Source organism: Rousettus aegyptiacus, unplaced genomic scaffold (genome assembly GCF_014176215.1).
Source record: "Rousettus aegyptiacus isolate mRouAeg1 unplaced genomic scaffold, mRouAeg1.p scaffold_m13_p_3, whole genome shotgun sequence".
Taxonomy (NCBI): Eukaryota; Metazoa; Chordata; class Mammalia; order Chiroptera; family Pteropodidae; genus Rousettus; species Rousettus aegyptiacus.
The window spans coordinates 6,910,055-6,934,657 of NW_023416306.1; the positions used below are offsets into that span (position 1 = coordinate 6,910,055).

Sequence of the window (24,603 nt, forward strand, 5' to 3'; positions counted from 1 at the left end):
ACACTGGGAAGAGCGAGGATACCTACTCTGTACGGCTGTCGTGAGACGCCAACCAGGTGACACATGCGGGACACTGAGCAGAAGGCACCAGCGGGAGCTGCCCCAGGCGTCGGCACCCAGCTCGGCAGGCGGGAGCGGACGGACGAAGGCTTCAGACCTGGCTCTGCCCGCGCCTGATGCAGGCACAAAAACCAATCCCTTAGATCCTTCCTTCACTGATCAGAAAGTCAGGAGCTAATGATCTGCCTCATCGGGTTGTTCTGAGAACCGAATTCTTTCAGGCGACGTGCACTGACTGAGCACCTGCGACGAGCGAGGCATTAGTCTGGGCACTGGGGCAAAGTCGCATCTACGCTCCTGTCCGTCAGGAGTTTATATTCCAGTGGAAAAGATATACCACGAAAACATCACTAAACACTGTGATGCTGGGTGGTGACAAGTCACGGAGAAGACAGCGAGATAAGGGCAGAGGGAGATGGAGAGACGCCGCTTCGGCCCGTGAAAGGCCTCTCCGAAGACTGACATTGGAACAAGTGAGACCTGGCGAAGAGCCATGGGCACTGAGGAAGAAAAGCACAGGGCCCTGGGGCCGGGGACGCCGGTCAGTCTGGGGAGGAGAGACGGCTACAGCGGCGCAGGCGCCGAGGCCCGGCCAGGCTGCAGCGGGCGCCGGAGGCCTGGGAGCAACTCCGGGTCTGACCGCAGGAAGAGGGAGCCACTAGGGCCCTCCTCGGGTTCTGAAAGGGTCCCTCGGACATACTGAAGGAAGAGACGCCCGTGCCCGGCTCCACGTGGCCTGGCACAAAGCACACACGGGGGTCAGCGACAGGGCAATGAGATGGGGCCCAGTCAGCTCCCACGGCACCCCGGGGGGCACGAAGCCTGCTACAGCAGTGGGGACGGAAAAGAAGTGGGCACGGGGTTCACGGGGGACAGTCCGTGGCTCTGAGGAGCAACGCGGCCCCGGGACAGCGCCCACAGTCGGGATGGGTCATCCCAGGGGCCACCGTGCTCCCTCCGCCCTCACACCACAGAAGGAGGGACCCAAGGCGGGGCCCGACGGGGAGCAGGCCCTGCCCCTCCGCCGACCCCTCTGCCAAGGAGCGGACGCCCGGACAGACCAGCAGCAACTCGCTGTTTGAGATGAAAACAGTTTTTAAAAATGTCCCATTATCATTCCCCAAATAATACCATCTATCATTGTAGAAAATGGTCACTGTAAAAATGTAGAAAGTACAGATAAGTAAAAAGAAGAAAAATTAAATTCCAATTACCTAGAATCCTGTAGCCAGAAACTACAGTAAACCATGTGTGGCTCTATCTATCCAGATATTTATGAGTACGTGAACATCCAACCTAGCCCTTTTCTTATGCAATTATAAATATGTGCGCATTGTACATGTTTTTTAAAAATGGCATCATTCTCTATAAATTGTGCTGTAAGCTGCTCCTCTCACTTGCTATTTAGATAGATTGTGTGTGCCTCCCAAGGTGGCTCATTTCTAGACTGAAATAATCCTGCAAAGTATTTCGTAAAGAATATTTTATTCAACAATCCCCCGTCGTTGAGCATATGGGTTGCTTCCAACCTGAGCAAAAAGCCCAGACCAGTGACTCCCCCGCCCAACACCCAGGGCAGTGACTTCCCCGCCCGACACCCAGGGCAGTGACTCCCCAGCCCGACACCCAGCTGCAGGCCCAGCACCCACGCCAGATCTGTTACTCACAGCAAACTCCTCAGGAGTCACTTTCAAGACGTCGAAGACCACAGCGTCGTAGCTCTTGCTGGCATAGTCGCAGCTCTGGCCCTCCAGAGAGTCGGAGCTGCTGCTGCCCTGCGGAGGACGGGGGGGAGAGGGTGCCGCCTGAGCGTCTGTCCCGGGGACTCCGAGCCACGGACGCCCACGCCTCGGCACCGAGGCGGCGAGAGCGGCAGCGCCGTGGCCGGGCAGGGAGCTCCTGCCGCGCGGTGCTTTGCGCATTCCGGTCATCGCGCTGAATCCTCGCGGCGACTCTCTGAGCACACGCTCTCACCGTTCCCGTCCTGCAGCTCAGGGAGCAGCAGCGACGCTTCTTCCAGAGGAAACCGAAGAGCCAGAAAGCGAACCTGGGCTTGTCTCTCTCTGATCCCGGGACGCATAACCTCAGTCACCGCAGCCCAACTGCCCCCGGCTGGCTGGGCGGCGGTGGGGTCAAAAACGCAGCCCACCCCTCCCTCAGAGAGGACAGGCCTTCGCATCTCAGGCGGCCTGAGGAGACCACCTGTTCTGTCACGTCTTTCAAACATTACCTGGTTTTACGTTTTTGTTTTTTTGTTTTTCCTTGAAGTCACTGCAGGAAATGATTTCACAAAACGTGAAACCGGCTCTCAAAGCCCATTTCACATGCGGGCCACTTGAACTTCAAAGCCTGCTAGCTGATGAGGTGAGAGGTAGCCAGCCGGGCACTGGGCGTGAGTTATATTTAGGAGAGCCCCTCGTCACAGAGAACACTGTGAGCCCCCCAGAAAGGGTCCCCCACAAAAGGGCAAGTGTAAGCCCCCCGAATGCAACCGGTTCCATGAAACACAACAGTGAGGGGATCTCAGAATCCTGAACGTACCTTTTCTTCAATTTAATTCCATCAAATTCTACTTTGGGGAACCAATCACATTTACCACCCCAAAACCGTGCCGCATTCATAAATGGTTTTATTTGTCTCAGTTCATGAAGAGGGATTTTGTGGTTTCCATTAAGCTCAACATCTTGGACTGTGATTTAGAGAATATGCTTTTATTAATTCCCCTTTATTTTACTCTTTCCGAAATGGGGATATCTGGAAAAACTTTGCAGTCTTATGGTAAACTAGGCCAGTGAGGGAAACCCACAGTCGACAACTGAAAATGTGAGGTTGAAAGGAGGAGCAGACACTTAAACCTGTAGATTCCAACAGGCCTGTGTCATCGAAAGGTTTTACAAACGAGTCTACCAAAAGCTCTCGGATGACCCTGATAAGCAGCACACCACGGCGGCTCTCGGTCCGAGAGGCCTGGCTGCAAGGCCAGCTCCACGCCGGCCGCTCCCTGACCGCAGGCGAGTCCCTGCGCTCTCCTGAGTCTGTTAACATCTGTGAAACGGCACCACTGGGACCCCCTCCGCGGGGATGCGGGGTGGGCTATACACAGTGACGCTCACACAGCGACTGGCAGCCCCCCCCACACACACACACACAGACCCTCCACCGGAGACGCTGATTCCAGGGGCCTGGGGGGGCTCAGCGTGGCCATTATAAAAGCTGCACGGCCGATGGGGCCGGCTCCCCCGAGGAGAACCTGTGTTAAACTTTTGAAAAGTAATGAAGGTCGACCCTGAACGCCTCTGGAGCCGGCGGACTGCTCTACCCCTCGGTCTCACACGCAGACCCCTCTGCACTTCCACAGCCGCCTTCCAGGGAGCAGGCCGAACCGGGCGGCAGGGCAGACGTCGTCGCCGGGGTCAGGAGCACCGGCTGGGGCCACAGAAACCCGGCTTTGAGTCCCCACCCACTGCTGTCCAGCCGTGTGATTTGAAGGCAGGTGATTCGCCTCTCCCTGCCTCGGTTTCCTCGCCTATGAACTGGGGGTGAGACAACGGCCCACACCTGATGAGGTTACTGTGAGGACTAAGTGAGGTAATTAATGCCTGTGGAAAATGCGAGTGTGTCTGGTGTACGGCAAGCGCTAATTAGGGCGGTGTGTGCACGTAAGCACGTCATTCGGCCACCAAACTTTACTGAGCACTTCGATTATATGTGTATTCATTCATTCATTCATTCAACGAATATTGACCAAGTACCTACCATGTTGTGGATACACACACACGTAAATGTATACATACACGTATGTGCACACGTACACAGTATACGCGTGTGTGCGTGCACATGTGTGTATATGCACACAGAGAAACTAGACAGGAAACACATTTTAATCTAGATGGAATGCACACCATAAACAGAGACAGTTTGCTCCATCTAGTTACCAGAGTCCACTCCTGGGATTTCAGGTTTTATAATTTTCCTATAACATCCACTCCATCTGCTCCAAATATACTCATAAAGGGGCCTTATTGAATCAAAAATGGCCTCAAATATATTAGGTGGTGGTGGCGGCCGTGGTGATGATGCAGTAACTTTATTTAAACCTATACTGGTGCCATCAGGGAATGTTAAAAGGTAGCCGCAAGTCTGCTCTCAGAACCAGAGATCAAAAGAAGGAATGTTTTGAAAGGTTTATAAGAAATGAATTAGTTCCTGTGAACTTCTAGCTGATTACACAGGATCATTTCAAACACCCAGCTCGACCACGTGGGCCTCGTGAGCAAAGAACGCTGACCGCTGCCCGGCCGTCACAGGAGCCAGGCGTCACGCACTGGACGCGGTGGCATCCCCGGGCCTCAGGGGACACCCACCCCTGCATGCCTCTGTTCGTTACCGACCTCGGAAAAGCAAACTCCCGAGCCCCCCGGGCAGGCGCCCTGGCCCCCGGCCACTCAGACCACCAGTCCTCCGGCCGTTTCCTACTGAGGCAAGGGAAACAGGAGCCCAGGGCCAGCTGGAACCCCTCCTGTCTGACTTCATTCCGGAGTGGGGGACTTATTTACCACCAGCGGTGGCTTTTCTTGGGAAACGTCTGCTCTCTTCTTGCCACCGAAATGGAATGTGGCGCTTACTACAGCTGGACTGGGCAGGGATTTGCTTTTCTTTGAACAACTTCAGAAAACACTCTGATCCTCGAGGCTGACTGCCTCCCAGATTTCACTCCTGGCACGGCCAGGGGCCTCGAGAGCACGAAGAATGGGGGTATTCATGGGCCCTGCAGCCTTGGCGTCTGCGGCCCAGCTGGGGCCGGGGTCGGCGGCAAGGAGCCCCCTCCCCCCCGGCCCCGCCCCTGAAACCTCCGTACCTGTGGAGTGGCGGAGGTGACCGACACGCTAGCCATCAGACCATTCCTCTTGTACATAGTCTCCGGGCCACAGGGAGCTTCAGGGCAGCCTCCGACGGTGGCATAACCCGTCTGCACAAGTCCTGCAAGGCAAAGGGGCTCGTTCAGGCTCCTTCCGCACGCCTCGCTCCCGCCCCAGGGGACGGCCGCGCAGACAGGAGCAGAGGGCCCCAGAGCAGGTCTCTGAGGAAGGGTTACACGCCGGGGCCTCTGGGCTGAACGTGGCCCACGGACGTAGTTTGTTGGGCTTGTACAGACGTTAACGTTTTTTAAATTAACCGCCGATGTGTAAAACTGGAAAGGTTTCACAGAGAATTCTGGATCTCTGACTCTTCTGGACAACAGAAGGACCTGGCAGTGCCGGGCCCACATTCTCGCATGACAACCATCGGCTGGGCTGAGAGGCGGCCGCCCACCTGGCCTGTATGGCCACTTGGGCAACATGCCTGGCCCTGCAGGCACTAGGGTTTGTGACCTTTGTTATAAAACGAAGGCAGGTGAAGAAGACGAGCGACAGACTGCGTCTCCCCGTGCTCCGGCCGGGCTCGTCAGTAACCACGTGAGCGACAGGCTGACTACGCCCAGGCTCGTCAGCAACGACGTGAGCGACGGGCTGGCTCACACCTGTGCGGAGCTCGCCACGCGCCAGGCGCTGCACGTCACGTGACTCACCCCGCCCTCGCGACGGTCCTCAGGTAGCTCCCGTTATTACGCCCACACTACATCTAATTTAAGGCCCAGAGGTCGAGGAGCTCGCGCTTTGGACCGTCTGTGCGGCCAGCCTGTCACCATTCAAGACGCGGCTCGAACTTTGCTGCGTCTGGTCATCGCGCCCGGACCACCCCAAGCGAAGCCAGCTGCTCTGGTGCCGGTGTGTACACAAGTGCAGCCGGGCCTCTGCCACGTCCCTGGGCATGGCAGAACTGCAGCCGCCCCAGCTTCTTGGCAGGAAAATGACCGGGAGAGCAGGGCGGAGGGGAGGGGGGAAGGGGAGTACCGGCAGGAAGCCAACGGCGATCATCCAGGCAGGAGGCGAGGGGGCCTCGGAGCTAAGTTTGCAGCAGTGAGGTCCGGGAGGAGACAGACGGACAGAGGGCCAGTCAAGACAGAGACCGAATAGAGACTGCTGAGGGCGTCAGGGAGAAGGGGCTGAGGATGAGCGGCTTCTGGCTGAGGTTCCAGAGGGGGCCATGTCCTTCGTCAAGGAAGGGAACAGAGAGGTGTAGCAGATGCGTAGGAAAGCTGAATTTAATTTGGGACGTACTGGATCTGTCATGTCCATGAGAAAGTTAATCCTGGAAAGCAATAAGGTCAAGCCCAAAGGTCACTGGGAATGATGGCCTAGAGGCAGATGGAAAGGAAGTGTTACTTTGCTCTTGACTCTGTCTACCCGTTATGCTTCCTATGGGCGGCCGGGGCCAGACTCCTGCGTGTCTTGCCACTGACAAAAACAGCCTCATTTATGGGCAGTGCTTCTCAGACAAGTAATTGTTCACGTGGTAAATAAAAAGAGGACCAAGCAGAATAGAACAACACCCTGTCTGGGGCCCAGAGAAACCCCCACCAACCCATGTCAGTCCCTGAGGCCTGGCCAAGCCCTACCTCCTCGTCAGGGACCAGACTCCCACCGAGGGGGTCAGCCCGACTCAGGCCGCTCCGAGAACCCCTTCCCCACCATGGGAGGGCCCCCGAAGATGGGAACCACGCCTTCCAGGCCAGACTGATTGGACCAGAGTGGCCACCTGATTGTCCTGGTAACTCAGGACCCTGAGATCCCCAACTCTGCCCGTCGGCCAAACCGAGGCGCTGAACCCTCAGGAGTAGAGGTCGGCGATCCGGCGGGGACGGGTGGGTCAGAGCGGGGAGGAGGCAGACACAGAGGGAAGCTGGAGAGAGAGCTGCGTCTGGCGTAGGAAGGGCGGTGGGCCCGGGCCCCGCCCAGGGCTGTAACGCGGGCCCCTTTCCCAGGGTCGAGTGCTTAGATATCCAAAGACCTTGACCGAGGCTCCTTCCTGCCCACCGAGTTCATGCCAGGACACCGGAAACCTGACCCTGAAAACACAGGGGCGCGTGTGCCACGGGAAGGCGTGCACCTCGGTCGCCCGTCCACGCACCACGCGCGCATTCGGCCCCCGGGTCCCTGACTGCTGTGCGCCTGGACCCTGTGACAGTCGGGTGAAGCCCGAGGACCCCCTCTCACAGAAATGCTTTTAAATGCGTATATAAAATTACACGGGAAACCAATTACACAGGATTACTCAGGAAACAAACTATATTAAAATACAGTCATTAAATTACTGTAAAAGCAGTGTGTAATGTAGTAAGTAATACATGTATTTCTTCGTGTACGGGCACACACACGTGTTTATTACTGAATTAAATAACAAGACCTATTGGTGGGCCAATAACTACCATAATTCCAAAGTGGTTATGAGCACGGGCATTCTGAGATCCCATGGTCATTGTGCGATATGATAATACCTGTGATTTTTATCAGTGACAAAGTCCAAGGTACTGCAAGATTCATTATGATGATTCATTATCTATATCTGTTACTGAGAGACATGCCAAATTTCAGTTAGCAGTCTGTGAAAATAAAGATGTCATATTTTGCCCATCCGAATTCAGAGATGCCTGGTCAAGAGCCCCTGTTCCAGGCACCGAGGACATGAAGTGAGCGGGCCCTGTTCCCACAGAATTTATACTCTAGGGCAGGAGTCGGAAAATACACACGAACAAAGAAAATAACTTCAGGTCATGGGAAACGTCGTGAAGAAATAAGGTAAGGGGGAGACGTATCCGCCAGGGTGGTCGAGGAAGGACTCTGTGAGGACACAGCGTTTGAGCTGAGCCCTTAGGAAGGAGTCGGCCGTGAACTCCAGCGGGAGACTTCTCTGCAGCAGGCGTAGCAAGGGCAACGGCCCCGGCACGCACCTGAGCTTCGAAGCCTCGCGACGGCGGCAGACGGTCAGGGCCGGACCTTAGACGGGGGGAGGCGGGGGACACACACACCGGCAGGAGCCGGAGCATACAGCGCCCTGCAGGCCATGGCGGGGGCTCTGGGTTTACTGGGCTCTGAGCAGGAGAGTGACGTGACCGGATCCGTTAAGACCGCTGCGGCTCCTGTGGGGAGAACTGGACTGGAGAGCCGAAGACGGGAGCAGGGAGGCCGGTGGGGGTGAGGGACGGCGATGGCTCGGACCGCCCCACGGAGTGAGGGGTGGGCGTGCGAGGGCGTGCGGTGGTGGAACGGACGTGGCTGAGGGACCTCACGCGCGCAGAGGGGCAGAGAGAAGACGGCCCCGAAGTTTAGGGGTGCCGCGACTGGGCAGATGGGGGCCTCGGAGCCCCGCGCTGCTTGGCGGCTCACTCCACACCCATCCCCTGAGATGGACCAGTTCTGGGGTCCAGAGTCAAAGACAACACAGCTCTGCCCTCCGAGACCTGAGGCTCACCATCGCTGAGAAGAGCGGCTGAGCCGCGTCTTCACGGACGGGCGCGGAACGGGAGGCGGTCTGAGCGCGGAGCCGGGGAAGGGCCCCGAGAGGCCGGTCTGCCCGGGGCACGGGAGGAGGCCGCCCTTCTCGCCTCGCCCCAGCCCCGCGGCCGCCCTCAATTAACACGGCGCTGGGGACACAGCGGCGAGGGGGGCGGGTGCGGAGTCTGAACGGGTGGCCCTGACGCGCCGGCCGCGGCCGCGGCCCCTCGCCGCCTGCTGGCTCCCCCGTCTGCTCGGCGAGCCCGGCGAATCTTTCCGCAAGTCCGCGCGGCGCAGAGGAGTCAAGCCAGCCCTCGACCCCGAGGAGCTCACGTGCAGTCCGAGCGCCGCTGTCGCCCGGGCAATCTGTTAGACACTCGCTTCGTTTCGGGCTCTGGCTGAGGATTTACACGCATCTTACACAGCCGCTTCACAGGTGAGGAGCCTGGGGCTGGGAGGAACGGCGCTGTGACCGGGGACGCTCCCGCGCTGGCCGCGTGCCCGGCTGCACTGGGCGGCGGCCTGGCCACGTCCACCTGCACACCCTCCCTCCCCGGCCTCCCTCCCCTCTCACGGGTGCGCGTGCACACGCGAGTGCACACACACACACACACACGCTCATGCTGCCAACGCCTCCCTGGAAGCCAAAACGCTGCAGGAGAAAAACGGTTCTCATGATGTCACCCGGCGGGAACGTGGCTGTTGCGTCGGAACCACAGGACAGCCCCACGCCTCTTGTTTCCCTGTGACCGTCTGGCCTGGTGTGTGTGGGCTCCTGACGAGCGGAAGGGGGCCCCACATGCAGCGCTGGGTCCCTCCCAAGCTCGGGATTCTGCTGCGGCGTCTCGGGACCGGGAATCCGAGACAATCACACGCGGCCGTCTGGTGCGGGCCACCGCCGGGAAGGCAGAGTAACCACGGAGGTCGTTTCAAAGACAAGACACACGTCCAGGGATGTTCGGCACCCGAGAGCGATTGCCTCCAAATGTTCGAGGATGGAAACGGACTCTACGCCCGGCTCGAGCCCGCACCCGTGGAGCGGGCGAGCTGCAATCCGTGGACAGGTCAAAGCTGCTCTCCACCCTCCTGTGCCTTGACCAGGAGCTGTGACAAGGACCAACAGGAAGGAAACAAAGAGAGTTTTTCTGCCCGCGACCCCTCCACCAATTTTGGGTCCAGTTCAGGAGCAGTAAGTGTGTGTGTGTCTACACATGGATGTGCGTGCACGCGCACACACACACACTCTCTCTCTCTTTCTGAACCAGACACAGGATGTCAGATTCTGTACTGCCAAAAGCTTCCCCCAGAGTGACCTCACTCCGGGGCCGGACCACCTGCCAGCAGCCCGAGGGAGGCCCCCCCTCGCGCAGGCTGCCGCTGCTGCTGTCTCCGCCTCCCCCTGACCCTCTCCCACCAGCCAAACCTCCTTCCCTGGCAAGCAGCAGCGTCTGGGGCTTTCGAGAGGCCTGGCCACGTAAGCACATGCCAGACCTGCGAGGCCATGGCTCGCTGCGGCGTCCCCCCGCGCCCTGCCCCACTCCTCCCAAACCACCCGCCAGACGTTCCGGCCAGCACCCCCCTCCCCACTGAGGGAGAGAGGACGGGCCGGCGTGTGTGGGGGCAGACGGCTGAGGAGGCGCCACCGTGTCCACACGCCGCTGCGCCTCCGTGGAGGAGCAGCAGCCGCCGCGCCGGGGAGAGAGGGCTGCGTTTGGAGACGAAGGGTCTGCAGACGCCATGAAGGAGGGATAAAACTTATGAAACCGAGCAAACCTGCCGAAAAGGGCCAGGAAGGGTGTCTTCTCAGGGAAAAGGCTGCACCGACATTTACGGAGCTGAAACAGGGCGGGCACGAACTGGCGGCGGGCCACAAAGCCGCGTGACGGGCACCGACCACGCGCCCCGTCCCCCACCACACACTGTGTGCTGAGGCCGGGGGCAGAGGTGATCGGGCCCCTCCCGTCCTCAGGAGCCTGAAGTCCAGCCTCACCTTTCGGGGAGGCAGGACTTCCTGAATTTCTTACGTAAAAGTTAACACACGTGCGTATTAAAATCACACAAACGGAATAAGAAGGCACAAAGTAAGAAAAGGCACGTCTCCTCCCCCACGGCCGCGGTCCCCGTGCCCAAGGTCACACAGCGTGCCCTGCAGCACCACGCTCATGCGCACGCCCACACGCACACACACGGAGACAGACAGATGAGCGTGCACATGACGGCACTAAAAATAATTCGGTTCGTTTTGACATCTGTTAACGAGGAAAAAACCTTTGATAAAGAAGCCACGATAAATCACCAGCACTTTCAAATGAATTCGTGGTTTAAAAGCCACAGCACGGAGACGTGTTCACGGTGAGCCCTTCTTCTGGATGCGGGGCACACCTGTCGCTACAGAAACACAGGCTGCACCCCGGATCTTCCTCCAGAAAGAGGCTAAAAAAGGACCCTGGATAAGACAAGACAGTGACCTCACTGTACGGACGCGGGCAAGAGGAGAAAGAATTCCACCAGAGGCCCAGACGCTGCAGAACCATTGAGGGCGGGGCCGAGGACGGGGCCGAGGACGGGGCCGAGGACGGGCCCGGAGGACGGGGCCGAGGACGGGGCCGAGGACGGGCCCGGAGGACGGGGCGGAGGACGGGGCCCGAGGACGGGGCCGGAGGACAGGGCGGAGGACAGGGCCCGAGGACGGGGCCGAGGACGGGCCCGGAGGACGGGGCCGAGGACGGGGCCCGAGAACGGGCGGAGGACGGGGCCGAGGACGGGCCGTGTACGGGGCCGAGGACGGGGCCGAGGACGGGCCCGGAGGACGGGGCCGAGGACGGGCCCGGAGGACGGGGCCCGAGGACGGGGCCATGGATGGGCCCGAGGACGGGGCCCGAGGACGGGGCCGAGGACGGGGCCCGAGGACGAGGCCCGAGGACGGGGCCCGAGAACGGGCGGAGGACGGCCTTTGGATCCGACGCACGTGTCAGGGAAAGGCTGACGCACAGAGACAGGAGTTCCTGATGCCCCCAGCGCCAGCTGGGGCAGAAAGGGAGGGCAAGAATCGCGGACAGGAGCCGGAGGCGGGGGTTCGCCGGGCACTCCTGAGCATGCTCTCGGGCACGAGCTCAGGAGTGAGTGGAGGGCGAGATACTGAAAACGCAGGAGGAAGGACATCTGACCAAGCAAGTCTCGGGGAAGACGGCGAGAGCGGGGCTTGTCCGCGGCTGCCCCTGCCCTGGACAGTGAGGCCGCCACTCAGGCCTGCCCGGGGGGAGGGCGGGCCTGGGGAGAACCTGCTTCCCACCGGGGTACCGGCCAGCCGGACACCCGCAACCACGCCTGGGGGCTCGGCGTGGTCTCTCAATGCGGCAGGGACGCAGAAGCACAAAACCCGGACCGTAAACCTCATCCAGCGAGGACCCGACGTGGCCTTCTGGACAGACAGACTGGGAGCTGTCACAGACTGGAGAAGGCTAGCGAGGCTTGGCAACTAAGCGCTGGGAGGGGTCCCGGACTGAATCCTGGATCAGGAGGAAAACATCAGGGCACACGGGTGATGTGCAAAAAGGTCGCTCAGTTCAGAGTATGCACCTGTGTTAACCTGATGACTGTGTGATTTACATAAGCTGTTAACATGTAAGCTGGGTGGATGTTCTGTGTTATTTTGCAACTTTTCAGTAAATCTAAAATTATTTCAAAAAAGAGGCAAATTCTTTAAAGGGACTCTATACCCTCACCCCCCCCCCCACCTACTCCCCACCCCAACACACACAATCCCCACGCCCGGCCCTAAAAACCAGGGGCTTGTCATTTCCTGCACAGACCATGATTCGAGAGTCACAGCTGAGCTGTTGAGGTTCAGCCGTTTCATGCTCGTGACATGTGGGCCAGAAACGTACCGTCTGTGGTGGACAAAGGAAGGAGACAGGAGACTGTGAGGACCAGGGGCCGCCTCTCGCCCTCCCAGTCCCTGCCCGGGCCACATGCGCCAGGGGCATCCCTGAGGACCGAGAGGTCACACAGCTGTGCAAGGCCCTCCCCTCTCCCCACTGCTGCACGAGGGCCGGAGGCAAATAGGGTCCAGCTGCGGCTCAGGCGTCTCTGACTCCCACAGGCACCCCTACGTGTGCCCGCCTGGCCGGCACGTCCCTGGACACTGCTGCTGGCCAGAGGAAGGAGAGGGCTCAAGACACGGATCAAGCTCAGGGGGCGTGGGAGGCCCCCTCGAGCTATGAGCCTAACACTTGCTTCAAGCAGCTCTGACCGGAGAGGCCTGTATTGGGGTGCGAGACCCTGGCCCAGCTCGTAACTCTGCTTTGCTGCTGTCCCTTTTCCGACCAGGTACTTCAGGTACTTCAGAGACCTCGAGGTGAGCAGTAGGTTGGCAGGAGAGGACACCCACAGTTTTGGAACCCCCTGACAAACACCACTGGCTCATGACTCACCGTGCACAGCCTGGCACGTCCCACCGAAACGGGAGGCAGGTTGCCTCGGGTGGGGGGGTAAGATGGGTGGGCAAGGTCTGGCTGGAGAGGGGCTGTGACAACAGTCTGGGCGGCCCGCTGGGAATCAGGGGCGTGGCCCCGTGAGGCTGGAGCCAGCATTTACAGAAACATGCCCTAGCGCCACGCTGTCTTCAAGCCTCATTCCACACCGCGTGGGCAGCACCGCGGGGGGTGACGGGTGGGTGGAGCCGTCAGAAGGGCACGGAGAAAATGACATTGTGACATCGAAGTAAGAAACGGATTTTGGTTTCAGGACAATAAACTGGGTCTACACGTTTTGCCTTTCTTTCCCTGTTCAAATCTTGTTGAAACGACCAAAGAAATAAAATGCAAGCCAAATGAGAAATCTGTTGCAGTCTTGAAATACAAGGAAGGATGACATCAACAAACCAGAAATTAAGAACTCCCAGAAGATTTGAAACAAATGGAACTGGACTGAGGAGAAAGCTGTGAATGTTAGACGTCCGGCCGTAAACTCAGCTGTGTCCTCACTCTCAACAATAACCGGCTAGAAAATGGAGAGGAGACTGCTAACCAAAGGACAAAATGTCTAGAAATAACCTTTAAATGTACGGAGATCATCTGAAGCAAATTATGCAATGTCACTAAAATACAAAAAAAAAAGAGGGTTTAAAATCAAAGGAGATTTTATTTCTCTTAATAAGAAGACAATGCTGTAAAGACATTGATTCTCCCCCAATTATCAATCTATAAAATGTAAGTTCACTCTAAATCTTAAGGGGGTTCATTTTGGAATTCAACAAAAGGATTTAAAATTACCTCTGGAAGAATAGGTAAAAAAAATTGCTAAGAAGTTTTCAAAACAGAAGTATACTGAGACGGGGCCTGTCCTGCCAGGAAGCCCCATGAGAGCGGCGAGCAGATCAGCAGGACAGAACACGGTCCAGAAAACAGGATCAAGCACATGCAAGAACTAACGTCTGCTCAAGACGGCATTTCAAACGGGGGAAGAAGGGGTCACTCCATAAATGGTGATGGAAGGGTTCACCATCCACGTGAGGGGGGATTTGTTTAAGATCTCACCCAATATTATGTATAGGAATAAGTTTTCGATGGATTAAAGATTTAAACAAAAAAAAATCCATAAAAATACACTAGACGAAACACAAATCATTGTTTTACAATCTTGGAGTGAAGAAGTCCTCTCTAGGGTGATACAAAAGCCTGAAAAGAAAGGGAACTATTGGCAGATGCATGCTAAATTATACTAAAAATTAAAACTCCTGATTAGGAAAAGACATTACGAAAAAGATGAAAGACAATAAGCTGGGGAAAGGATGATAAAGGAATATCTTTAATATAGAAAGAATCTCCCCCACCCCAAAAGCTGGGGCTCTCCTCTCGGCGGACGTGCGGCCTTGGGTGGGGCCTGTCACCTGTAAACACAGAAGCTAAGAGCAGCACCTCTCACAGGTGTGAGCTGCATGGCATGAGGATCACATGAGATGCTATTTGTAAAGCACTAAGGCCAGAGTCTGAGCAAAGCAAGGAAATCGTCAGACCACCCGAGAGTCTGATCCAGGAAGTTCACTGACTGCAAGGCCATCTAGGAAGAGGCAAGGAAACCCTGGAGAGCCACCCCCATGTGTTCGAGCACAGGCAGCTGGAGGGCACCCATCCAAGGGGACACTAAGCAGTGGCTTATAGAATGAGGCAGCCCATCCTTTTATTTTTTTTTTTTTTACAGACAAAGATATCCACCAATTCAGGACATATTTATTCATTCATTCATTCATTCATTCATTCGAAGTATCTACTAAAAGTCAGACACTGTTCTGGATACTGGGCATAGAGCAGCAGAGAAGCCAGAAGTCCCCCAGTAACGCTAGCGGGGGAATCAAAGGATAAAGTGTTCAGTACAGTATACGGCGTGTCGGCTGGTGACAAGCGCCGGAGAAAAAACGCAAAGTGGAGAGAGAGGACGGGCAGAGTGGGGGGCGGGCGGGGCGACGATCTTACGGGGAGCGCGGCGGATCTTAAAAGGCCTCGCTGAGAAAGTGGCATCTGAACGTGGTTGCAAATCTTTATGCTCGCTTGGGCGCACACACAAAAGCGCACAAGGATATCCACTTGACGGTTCAGAGCGTCGTAGTGCGGCACTTTGACTCTCTCCTATTTGCGCTCGTCTCATCCATTTCTTCTGCATTATGATGGAAACCGTTTGTGAGCAGCGCGGCATTTAGGGGGAAAACTGAAAGTGAACTTCCAGAGAGGAGCTCTTCAAGGACGGCTCACCACCAGGGGTTACAGACCTAGGCGGTCAGAGGCAGATGCCTGGTGCTGCAGCGCCACCTGGTGGCCACTTCCTGCCCGCTCGCTCTCCTTCCCAACTGCGGAAAGGAAGCCAAGGAGGCAAGACGCACGACTGTGTGAAACCCACGTGCCCCGGGGACAGGGACGGGGAGGGACGCACACACACACACACAGGTTGATTTGCTGGGGCGGCCGGCCTCAGCGAGGGTCATTCAGCTTAGACGTTCAATCGTGGTTTTATCATAACGCGTCATTTCTCGACGGGTAACTGCGACAGAGCAGTCAGTCCTACGGGACCGCCGAAGGTACTCCCGCAAGGGACAAGAGTGGACTGAGAGGCGGCTAGGCAACACTGATCTATAACCCAGGCCGCGTGCACATGTGTCCTCAAAAAGGCTGGGGGTTCGCAGAGGGGCGGGACCTTGAGTCATGCGGTGCTTGGAAGAGAAGATGTGTTCCCCAGTGGGCCTGACTGCCTGGGGGGTGAGGTCCCAGGAACCCGGCCGGGACGAGCAGCCACGGCCCTGCCCTCAAACGATTAATCACTAACTGAGCGTGTGCACAGACCACTGAACGAGTCCTCCTGGCCAGAGCCCCACGGAGACTGAGGCGTAGCCACGAGGGACGGGGAAGCGACGATGGCCACAGTGAGGACTCTGCCTGGAATTCTCAGCCCCTCCCCTCCGTCCGTCAGGTCCCCGGGCTGCACCAGGTCTGCTCCTCAGGGTGCCCTCTGCTTAGCCCGCTGTCGCACCTGTCACTCTGACAGGGAGCCGCTGTTCTCCCTGCTAGACCAGGAGCCCTGGCAGGTGAGAGTCGCGCCTGCCTCGTTCACCCTCAGGGAGCTGGGACGTGGAGGTCCAAGGTTCTGGGTTTGAATCCTGCAAGCGCCTTGCAGTTTCAACTGCCTCCTCTGTGAAGCGGGGACACGGGTCTGTCCTCACCTCACGGGAGCCTCACCTAACAGCTTCGGCAGGCTCTCAGGAGTGCTGGTGGGTGCCAGGCACCTGTCCACGTGCTTCGCGTGTCTTAAGTGCCTGGGCTGAGGCCGCCTCTGTGGAATGAGTGTTGATCGCAGCGCCCGGCACAGGGTGAGAGCTCGCATGTCATTTTACCCCGTTCCCAGTGCAGCGCCCAGTGCCGTCTGCTGTGTTCTCAATAAAAACGAATGACTCCCCTAAACCACTATGGAAAGGCGCAGGGTCAGAGCAAGACTGCCAAGCTTACACCCCCTATCAGCACCCCAGCCACCTAATTCCACAGGGGGTCGGGGGGGAAGGCTCCAGGACTTCAAAGAGAGGGGCACTCTGGCAGGGGCAAACACCCCTGCAGGCCTGGGGAGGGGAGGGAGGGGGGAAGGATGAACACTGGCCTCAGGCTCAGGTTTGGCTCAAGCAGGACACAGGTGGACGTGGCCGCCCCAGATGGGCTTCAGCGAGAAGTGGGTGAGACTTGCCTTAACAATCCCTCCGGCCCAGATCCCTTCCTGGGCTCCCTCCATTCCACACACCCAACCAAAAATCGCCCCATCTGAACATCCCGCCCTACCCTGGCTTTGCATTTGCTTCCTCTCTCCCCTCCACTCCCAAGAGGTCAGGGCCACGGGCCTCACAGGGGAAGCGCAGGAGACAAGGCCGTAAAGGGAAGCCGGGTGTGAGGGAAGGAAGGGGGCTTAGAGACACCCAATCCACTAAGAAGCCCAGGCCCTGCCTTCGGGACGGCGTGTCCTGTGATTCCCATCTGCCGGCACCTCCCCCCTGGCCCCTTGGAAGTGGCTTCCGGCCAAGGAAGAAGCGATGTGAAGACTAGAATAGGTGCCCAACAGGTACCGAAGCATCACCCCTGGAGAGCACCCCTGGAGAGCACCCCTGGAGAGCACCCCTGGAGAGCACCGGTGGCCGCAGCCAACCCGCTGCCTCTCACAGGGACTGGTTCACCTCTTCCCTTCTCTTCCGCGCTCTTTTCCAGTCTCACTGCTGATTCCGCTTCCTCCGGGAACCCTTCCGTGACCCTGACTATGTCACGTCCTTCTCCCACTGGCTTTTGGAGCGAACTTCTCCAGAACACTCGCTGCATGTGTCATGAATTGAGTCCATCTTCCTGCCTGGACTTGCCACAGCTGCGGCCACACTCAGCTGCCCCTCCGAGATGCCCAGTGAGAGGGCCATGCAAACAGCAGCAGGATATGGCCTCACCCCTCTTGCTTCCCATACCCAACTCTGAGGTCACGATGGGGCAGAGTCCCCCTCCTCCTGATCACGTGGGCAGGTGCTGCCATCTACTCGTGCTCAGGTTCAAGAATGAGGTGCCCGAAAGTGGGAAGGTATCAGATGTTAACACGACGGCCTAAACCTTTGTCTTACCAAAAGGAAACTTTAAGAATCCTTGCTTCAACAGTGACATTTATAAAAACAATCTTAAAAGAAACAAATAACAGAAAAGAAGGAAGGTGTAGTTACTGATATAGGTCGTTTCTTGGTATTCGATTATTTTTAAATTATATTTTACTGGACTATCTGTTTAAACTGCAAAAGTAACATATCCTTATTGCCATTAGCCAGATGCAATAGGGTGTACAAATAAGAAGCCATCGACCCACCTTGGAACACGTACTTCCCCACTCTCCCATCCTCTCTTGCTAAAGCCTTAGGTTTTGCAGAGGTGGTTTATAATTTTTATTTTCGGCCTATATGCTTTCCCATATGGAAGTTCCTTCTCTGTTGTAAAAATTATTGCTAATTTAACGCACAGTAAAAATTCCGACTCGCAGCAGCAACACCCACTGAGGCTGCGCCGTACGCACCGGAAGCCCCGCTGCTCCCGGCTCCTGCGCCCTTCGCGTCCCTGGGCCCAGCGCCTCCGCTCTGCTTTCCTGTCCTCTGGTCAGAGAACGAGGCTGGGTGTTTCCCTCGGGCACACTTAATAGGTGAGGGATGTCTTCTGTCCTCACATGTCTGAAACGTCTTTCTTCTGCAATGGCCCGTGAGTGACACCTTGGCCGGGGACACGGAGGACGGCAGCCCCCGCCCGCCGACGGTCAGGGGACAGCGGCCCAGCGGCCTCCAGGCTCCCGCGCTGCACGGGGGAAGCTCAGTGAGAGTCTGACCCTCTTACCTTTGAAAACAACCTGTTCTTTCTTCCTACAAAACTTTAGGAGTGTTCTTTCTCTTTCTTCTTGAAGCTTAGGGGTTTTACTAGGAAATAGGTCTGAAGTGTTGGTCTTAGTATGAGCTAAATCAATCATTTATCTAAAGAATCAAATCTTTCCTCAATTCAGTTTAAATTTTTCTCTATTATTTTTCTATTGCCCCTCCAACTATTCCTCTTTCTCCTCTGGAACATGAGGTCTCCACGTGCCTCACGTTTTAATCCGTTATTTCCATTTCTTTTTGTTACTCCTCTGGGTTGTGAGGTGTTTCTTCTACAGGATCTTCCAAGCCCCTCATTTCAGTTCAACTGATTTTTAAATTCAAGAGCCGTGGTTTTTAGCTCCAGAATACTTCTGGTACACTTTCATCCTGTCCCTTTGGAAGTCTTCTCCTGGTCACTAAAGTTCTTGTGCATCATCTCCATTAATCCTAACTCAAAGGAGCCACCGCTCCGAGGGTGAAGCCTGGCTTCCATCCCTCCAACAGCCAAGTCCCTGCGAATGTGCTGTCATTTGCCTCTGCCTGTGGGAGGATGAGGGTTCTCACACCCCGCTGATGGCAGACTGCTTGAGCTTCTGCAGCTATAATAAGCGGCCCTGGATGACCACACAGCCTTTGTTCAAGGGGACCCAAGTGAAACGAGCTGGCAATCCGTGATCTTCCCGCTGAGAAGTGGGGCACACAGATCCTTTGCCTTTTGGTCCCCTGGTGATGACAGGGGACAGGCAGTCCTCTCGCAGCTGCATGGACTGGGAGCAGTTCTGCACAGGTCCCCTGGGATGAGCAAGATCAGGCGGTCCCTCTGAGGGCACAGGCAGTGAGCAGGCAGCTGCAGCCCCTCTCGTGGAACCCAGTTCTAAAGAGATCAAAAGCTCAGGCAGCGGAGAGGAACTAGACGGCCCTAGAGTCAAATCGCAATCCGGCTACTTTCTTATTATGCGACCTCAGGAAAACTCCTTGTCTGAGTCTCCGTTTTCTTCCACGCGCCTTCCATTAAACCTACAGTTGTTTCCAGCTTCCTCCTCAGGGGAGCCAACCCCACTGATAATGAAGTTTTGGGGAACTTGCTTCTTCTAAACACCATATGAATCACTTGGACTGTAGTTAATCACACGACATCAAGGAAGACCGGACCCCTGGCAAGCCGGCATCGGAAACCTCACCTTCTGCCTCTTTTGTGACAATGCGTCGACAGAGGGTAAGGCTACTAGAAGAATCTGAAAAACACGGCAGTATTTCCGCTCTTCACACTTTTGTGACTGCTCCTACCTGACTAGAGTCTTTCACTATTCTTCTAGGCACTCTCTGGCTCTCCTCATATTTTTTACGTTACCTCAAGGCCCAAGGGCCATGGCCACAGGTGGGATGGATGCTGGGAGCCATGGAGATTCCATGTTGCTTTTCGGTCTCGTAACATTCACTGTGCAAAAGGTTTTAAGCGAGGCACTGCGCAGGACACAGTGATGAGCAGCGCCCGGCTCCTGCCTTAACGTCGAGTCAAGGAGATAGGACAACAGGTAAGGGGGCGTCAAAAAGCAGGACGTGACGCAGAACGTGGCCCGGGCCTCGAGAGGAGGTTACGACACGCGTCATGGAGGTGTAGAGGAAGGAGAGCTCCAGGGAGCTGGGGGACGCAGAAACGCCTTCTTAGAAGAGGTGCCAAACGGGGATTATAGTCTCTGAAAGACAATAATCAGTTCATCTTTGTATTCCTTCACCCTATCCTCCTATGGCCAAGCGTAACCTGCGCAACGAGGTGGCCCTTTCTGATGAAGGGTCAAGTAGCAAGGACAGCCAAAGTGAAGAGAGGAGAGGGGCCTGCGGAGAGGGACAGGGACCTGATGTTGTGAGGCAGGTTCCCCGAGAATCCGTAGCTGCTGGGGAGTCAGACACAGAATATGTGTCTTCTGTCCAACCAATGAGAGCAAAAAGGTGACAGCATGACATGGTAGCAACAGGAGGTTTTGCACAGGAAGAGGCAGAGAGGGAAAGAAAGGAATAAACTGTTGATACGAGAACCACAGAGGAAACCCCAGGGCTTAATGTAGCGAGCAGCCCTTGAAATGCCCTCTGTGTGTGTGGCTCGCCGAGGATGCCTGAGGCCCCCAAAGTCACTCTGCAGCTCCTCAGCCCAGCAGGCTCCGTTTGGTACAAGGTTTCTCTGCAACACCGCATGGCTCCCCTGTACCAGCTTGTACCTTTGGGTGCCCATACCATGGCCCTCAGCTCACAAGGGGACATTTCACTAAGGTCAGTGACCCGACTTAGCAGAAATAAACATTACGCTTCATAATCTCAGGCCAAGAGGATAAACACCCCCCAGCACATCTTCTCCAAACAGCAGCAGCTGTAAAAGCAGGGGAACAGCTCGACTTCCACCACTGTGCCATATGCTTAAGACCTGATTTTCAAAGCTCAGCAAGGCCAGACGAACTACCGTGCTACAAGATCTGATTTCGACCTGTTCTTTGAAACGTCGAATACTTTCCTCATAGATCAATATCATCATTAGCAAAGCCAGGTAGCAAAGCCTGTCCTAAAATCACTGAAATTAACTTAAGCTTCTTCGGTGACTACTCTCCTTTCCCGCTATGTTTTGGCCACATGCCTGGCTTCCCCGCCGCCCCTCTGTCCCACACTTCATGCTCCAGCGACAAGGACACCAACTCAAGCACAGGACGCTGACTGGACCGCTTGAAGTGCACCCCCTTGCCCACCTGCTCCCCAAGGCCAGGCCTCTGCTCGGGGTGCCCCCTTCTGTTACAACCCTGAGCCACAGCTCACCAAACCTTTAGATCCCTCATCACCAATAGCTAAAAAAAAAAATTAAGCAAGAACCTCTTACATGTATGTATTTGTAAAGATGTTTCAATGTACCAATACGGTAGGTACATTATCAAAAACAAGTACAAATGATCAAAGAAAGATAAAATAAATGTGAACATATTTTTCTTATTCATCAATAATACAGCAACTTTTGTTGTCATTAACAGTTTTAGTGAGAGCAATGTGACTTACGCGCTTCCCTTTTTTCAGTGTTTCCAGCCATTTTTTTATGGAAGTGAACTGTATGTACATGCAACATAAGCAAGAGGTCACGGCTTTCTCACGGAGTGCACACACCCGGATAACCGCACGCGCACGGAGACCGGAGACGGAGGAAACCCGCGGTGGGTGGCCCTTCCGCGACTGCCCGTGCCCCAGGCGCCCCCGCTGTGCCGGCGCGGCTTAGCTCCATTTGAACTTCCCGGTGAACACACTGTATATATATATAGTCTTTTGCGTCTCCGGGAACATCGTGTCTGCGAAACGCGCCCTGTCAGCGACTCTTGCTGAGCACGGCTTTCTTCCTCTGAGGGGGCTGCACTGTACCTGTCCATCCTCCCGCCGGAGACACTGGCCCGTCTCCCCTGCAGACGGCGCCGCGGTGCCCGTGCCCGAGCGCCCCCGGCACACCCGGGAACGCCTCTCTGCTGGGCTGAGACCCAGCGGGGGGTCTGCCAGGTCGCACGGCAGGTGTACGTCCCGCTTCGGCAGCTGACGCCAGTTTACCAAATGGGGCCAAGGTGACCGACACTCCGCCAGCAGGGCGGGACGGTTCCGGCTGCTCCACATCCTCGCCAGCACCTGATGCGGTCTTTTTTATTTTTCATTTTAGCTATGCTGGTGGGTGAGACGTCTCAAGAGTATCACAACCCCCTCTAAAGATGAGGACAGGGAAATTAAGTGCGTCTCTCAAACTCACAAACCTAGGGTAAGTCAGAGCAGGGACCCAGGTCTTCTGACTCCAAAAAAACGCAGTTTCCACTTGTAGAAAATACTGTTTCCAGCAGGAACACCCCAACAAGAGGCCACAGAAGAACGGGCTTGTGCACTGTGCTGGTCCCAACACGGCACTCGCGATGGACGAGAAGGAATAAAATGATCCATCACCCCGACTCTGAGACGGACGCACAGAAGTCGAGGTAGACATCAAGCATTAACGATACGATGGCTTTTTTTTTTTTTTTGGTCTACATACTTTCTTATTTTTCTACAATTAATATTTAGTAATAAAAATAGCTTTTAAATTGAGAAATGATTTGCATACCATTAAATGTGCCCTTTTAAGCTGAACTCAGCAGTTTTTAGCATGCTAAGCTGTGTGACCAGCACACTACCCAGAACCTGCCAGCACCCTTACAAGAAACCCCAACCCATCGGCCCTCACTCCCCTCCCCCGCCTCCCTGGCGGCCACCGATCTACTGTCCCTACAGATCCACTTCTACATAGAATCATGCAGCATGGGCGTCTTTTGCGTCTGGTTTCTTTTAGTGTGTTCAAGGCTCATCCGTGTTGTAGCATGAATCAGTACTTCCTTGTGTACAGCTGAATAACACTCTACTATATAGATACATCACATTTTATTTATCCCTTCGTCAATTAATGGATATTTGGGTTGTTTCCATTTCGGCTACCATGAATAATACTGCTATGGACACGCAGGTACAAATTTTTGTGTAGAAGTATATTTTCAGTTCTCTTGGATACACACCTAGGAGTAGAACTGTTAGGTCCTACGGTAATGACATTTAACTGTTTGAGGAACTACTAAGTTATTTTCCAAAGACTGCACCGTTTCACGTTCCCACAGGCAATGTGCCACCCTGCAGAACGAAGGCGCCAGGCACCCCTCTCCAGGTCAGCTGCAAAAGACGGTGCCCAGAGAAATCACGCTGCCAGTGGTCCCGGGGGGACTGTGTAACAACCGCATAACATTGCATTTCATTAGCTAAAAAACACATGTCCGGACGCATCGGGGGCGTGGATCTCGCTGTCAGTCTCTCATCCTTCGCATCTGGACAGCTCTCGTTGGACTGCAGAGTGCGTTCGCATGCATGGTCTCCGGTTCGAACAGGAATTCTATTCCTGCCTTCTCTGTTAATTATGGTTTCATGTATCTTCTTTCAACAATCATTTCACACTTATAATAATCAGAATTCTATTTTATAATCAGAATCACAACAATCGGAAGTGATTTTACACTTGCATGGTTCCACTCCCACGGCCAGCCCTTTCTGACTCTGACTTGCCCATTTGTGGCCTTTTCTTTTGATTGACCGGAGCATGCCTTCCAGCGATTTTCCCCCCAGAAATCATGCATGGCTGCAGCAAAAGCTACGCACGAGGTGTGTTTCTGCGTGACTGAAATGAATTTGTTTCTATCAAATGTGAACTAAAACTTGGCTGAGAATAAAATTCTTGGGTCGCGACGCTTTTGGGTGCTGCTCCACCGCCTGCTGGCACCTATGTGTAAACGAGTCCGAGCCCAGCCTATTTTTTCTCTTTGATTTAAAGATTATTTCTGCCTGGATGCTAATGGTATAGTCTTAAAGTTTAAAAAATACTTAACCTGGATACTATTTCAAGTGTTAATTAGTTTGTTAGTTGTGCCTAGTTCACGATGAGCCCTTATAATTTACAGATTCAGGTCCCTCTACGGCTCAGGAAAATTGAGGATTCCTTCTCTTCCATTTGTTCTGGTCTCCAAGCTGGCCCACCCCCCACATCCGGGGTCACCTTCATCGCCTTCCTGTCCCTTCTGAGATCGGCGGTTTGTCCTCCTCCTGACACCCTGACTTTCTGCAGTGCTGTGAATTTCAGATGCTGGCGTTACATGATTTGCTTCCTTATGTTCTTTAAAGCCTCAAGCTCCTTTTTCCCTGTCTGTTGACTCATCATCTCATCTTTCAGAGCATCTATAACTTCTCTGAGAGGACAATGAAGATGATGTTTGAAATCTACTTCAGTTTACTGAATAAAGGTCTGGATACTTTTTCCCCGAAGCCTGCTCTTGCTCTATTTCTTGCATGCTTTGTTTACTTCCCTTTATACGGCTGGATCTTTTCAGTGGGTCGTCTCTTAGTTTTTCTATTTGTTCATTGTTAAATGAAGACCGATGAGTACTGGCCTGATATTTACCCAAAAATAGCGTAGATGGACTCCCTTTGGTCGCCTATTTACTCTAATAGAATCAAACGTTCTTGGACGGGCCAAGGGCTGGCACCATGTCCATCATTCTTCAACTGTGACCACTCCAGTAAACATCTTTTCTTGCCTCAGCTTCCTACTATAAAACTGGAAAGTTGAGCTAATCTTTAAATGTCCTTCAGCTCTACATTTTTGTAATACTCTTATACATCATACAAAGTTAAAGTTTCAATAGCCTGAAATTAATTATCAAGATTTTGCTAAATACATGCATAAACAAA

General features: G+C 55.0%; 1 protein-coding gene across 9 annotated transcripts in view; it reads right to left on the reverse strand.

Moving 5' to 3' along the window:
* RALGPS1 (Ral GEF with PH domain and SH3 binding motif 1) overlaps positions 1 to 24,603 on the reverse strand; it is a 240,160-nt gene that overhangs the window by 201,855 nt on the left and 13,702 nt on the right. For 8 of the 9 annotated variants that reach the window (XM_016131698.2, XM_036218304.1, XM_016131695.2 and 5 more), the window contains exons 2-3: positions 4,919 to 5,040; positions 1,728 to 1,835 (exon numbers count right to left, since the gene is read on the reverse strand). In XM_016131698.2, the coding sequence (XP_015987184.1) occupies positions 1,728 to 1,835; positions 4,919 to 4,975 (165 nt within the window). In that variant the 5' untranslated portion in view covers positions 4,976 to 5,040. Of the gene's footprint in view, positions 1 to 1,727; positions 1,836 to 4,918; positions 5,041 to 5,954; positions 8,198 to 24,603 lie in introns of those variants that run through there. The other variant, XM_036218303.1, reaches the window with a different exon arrangement.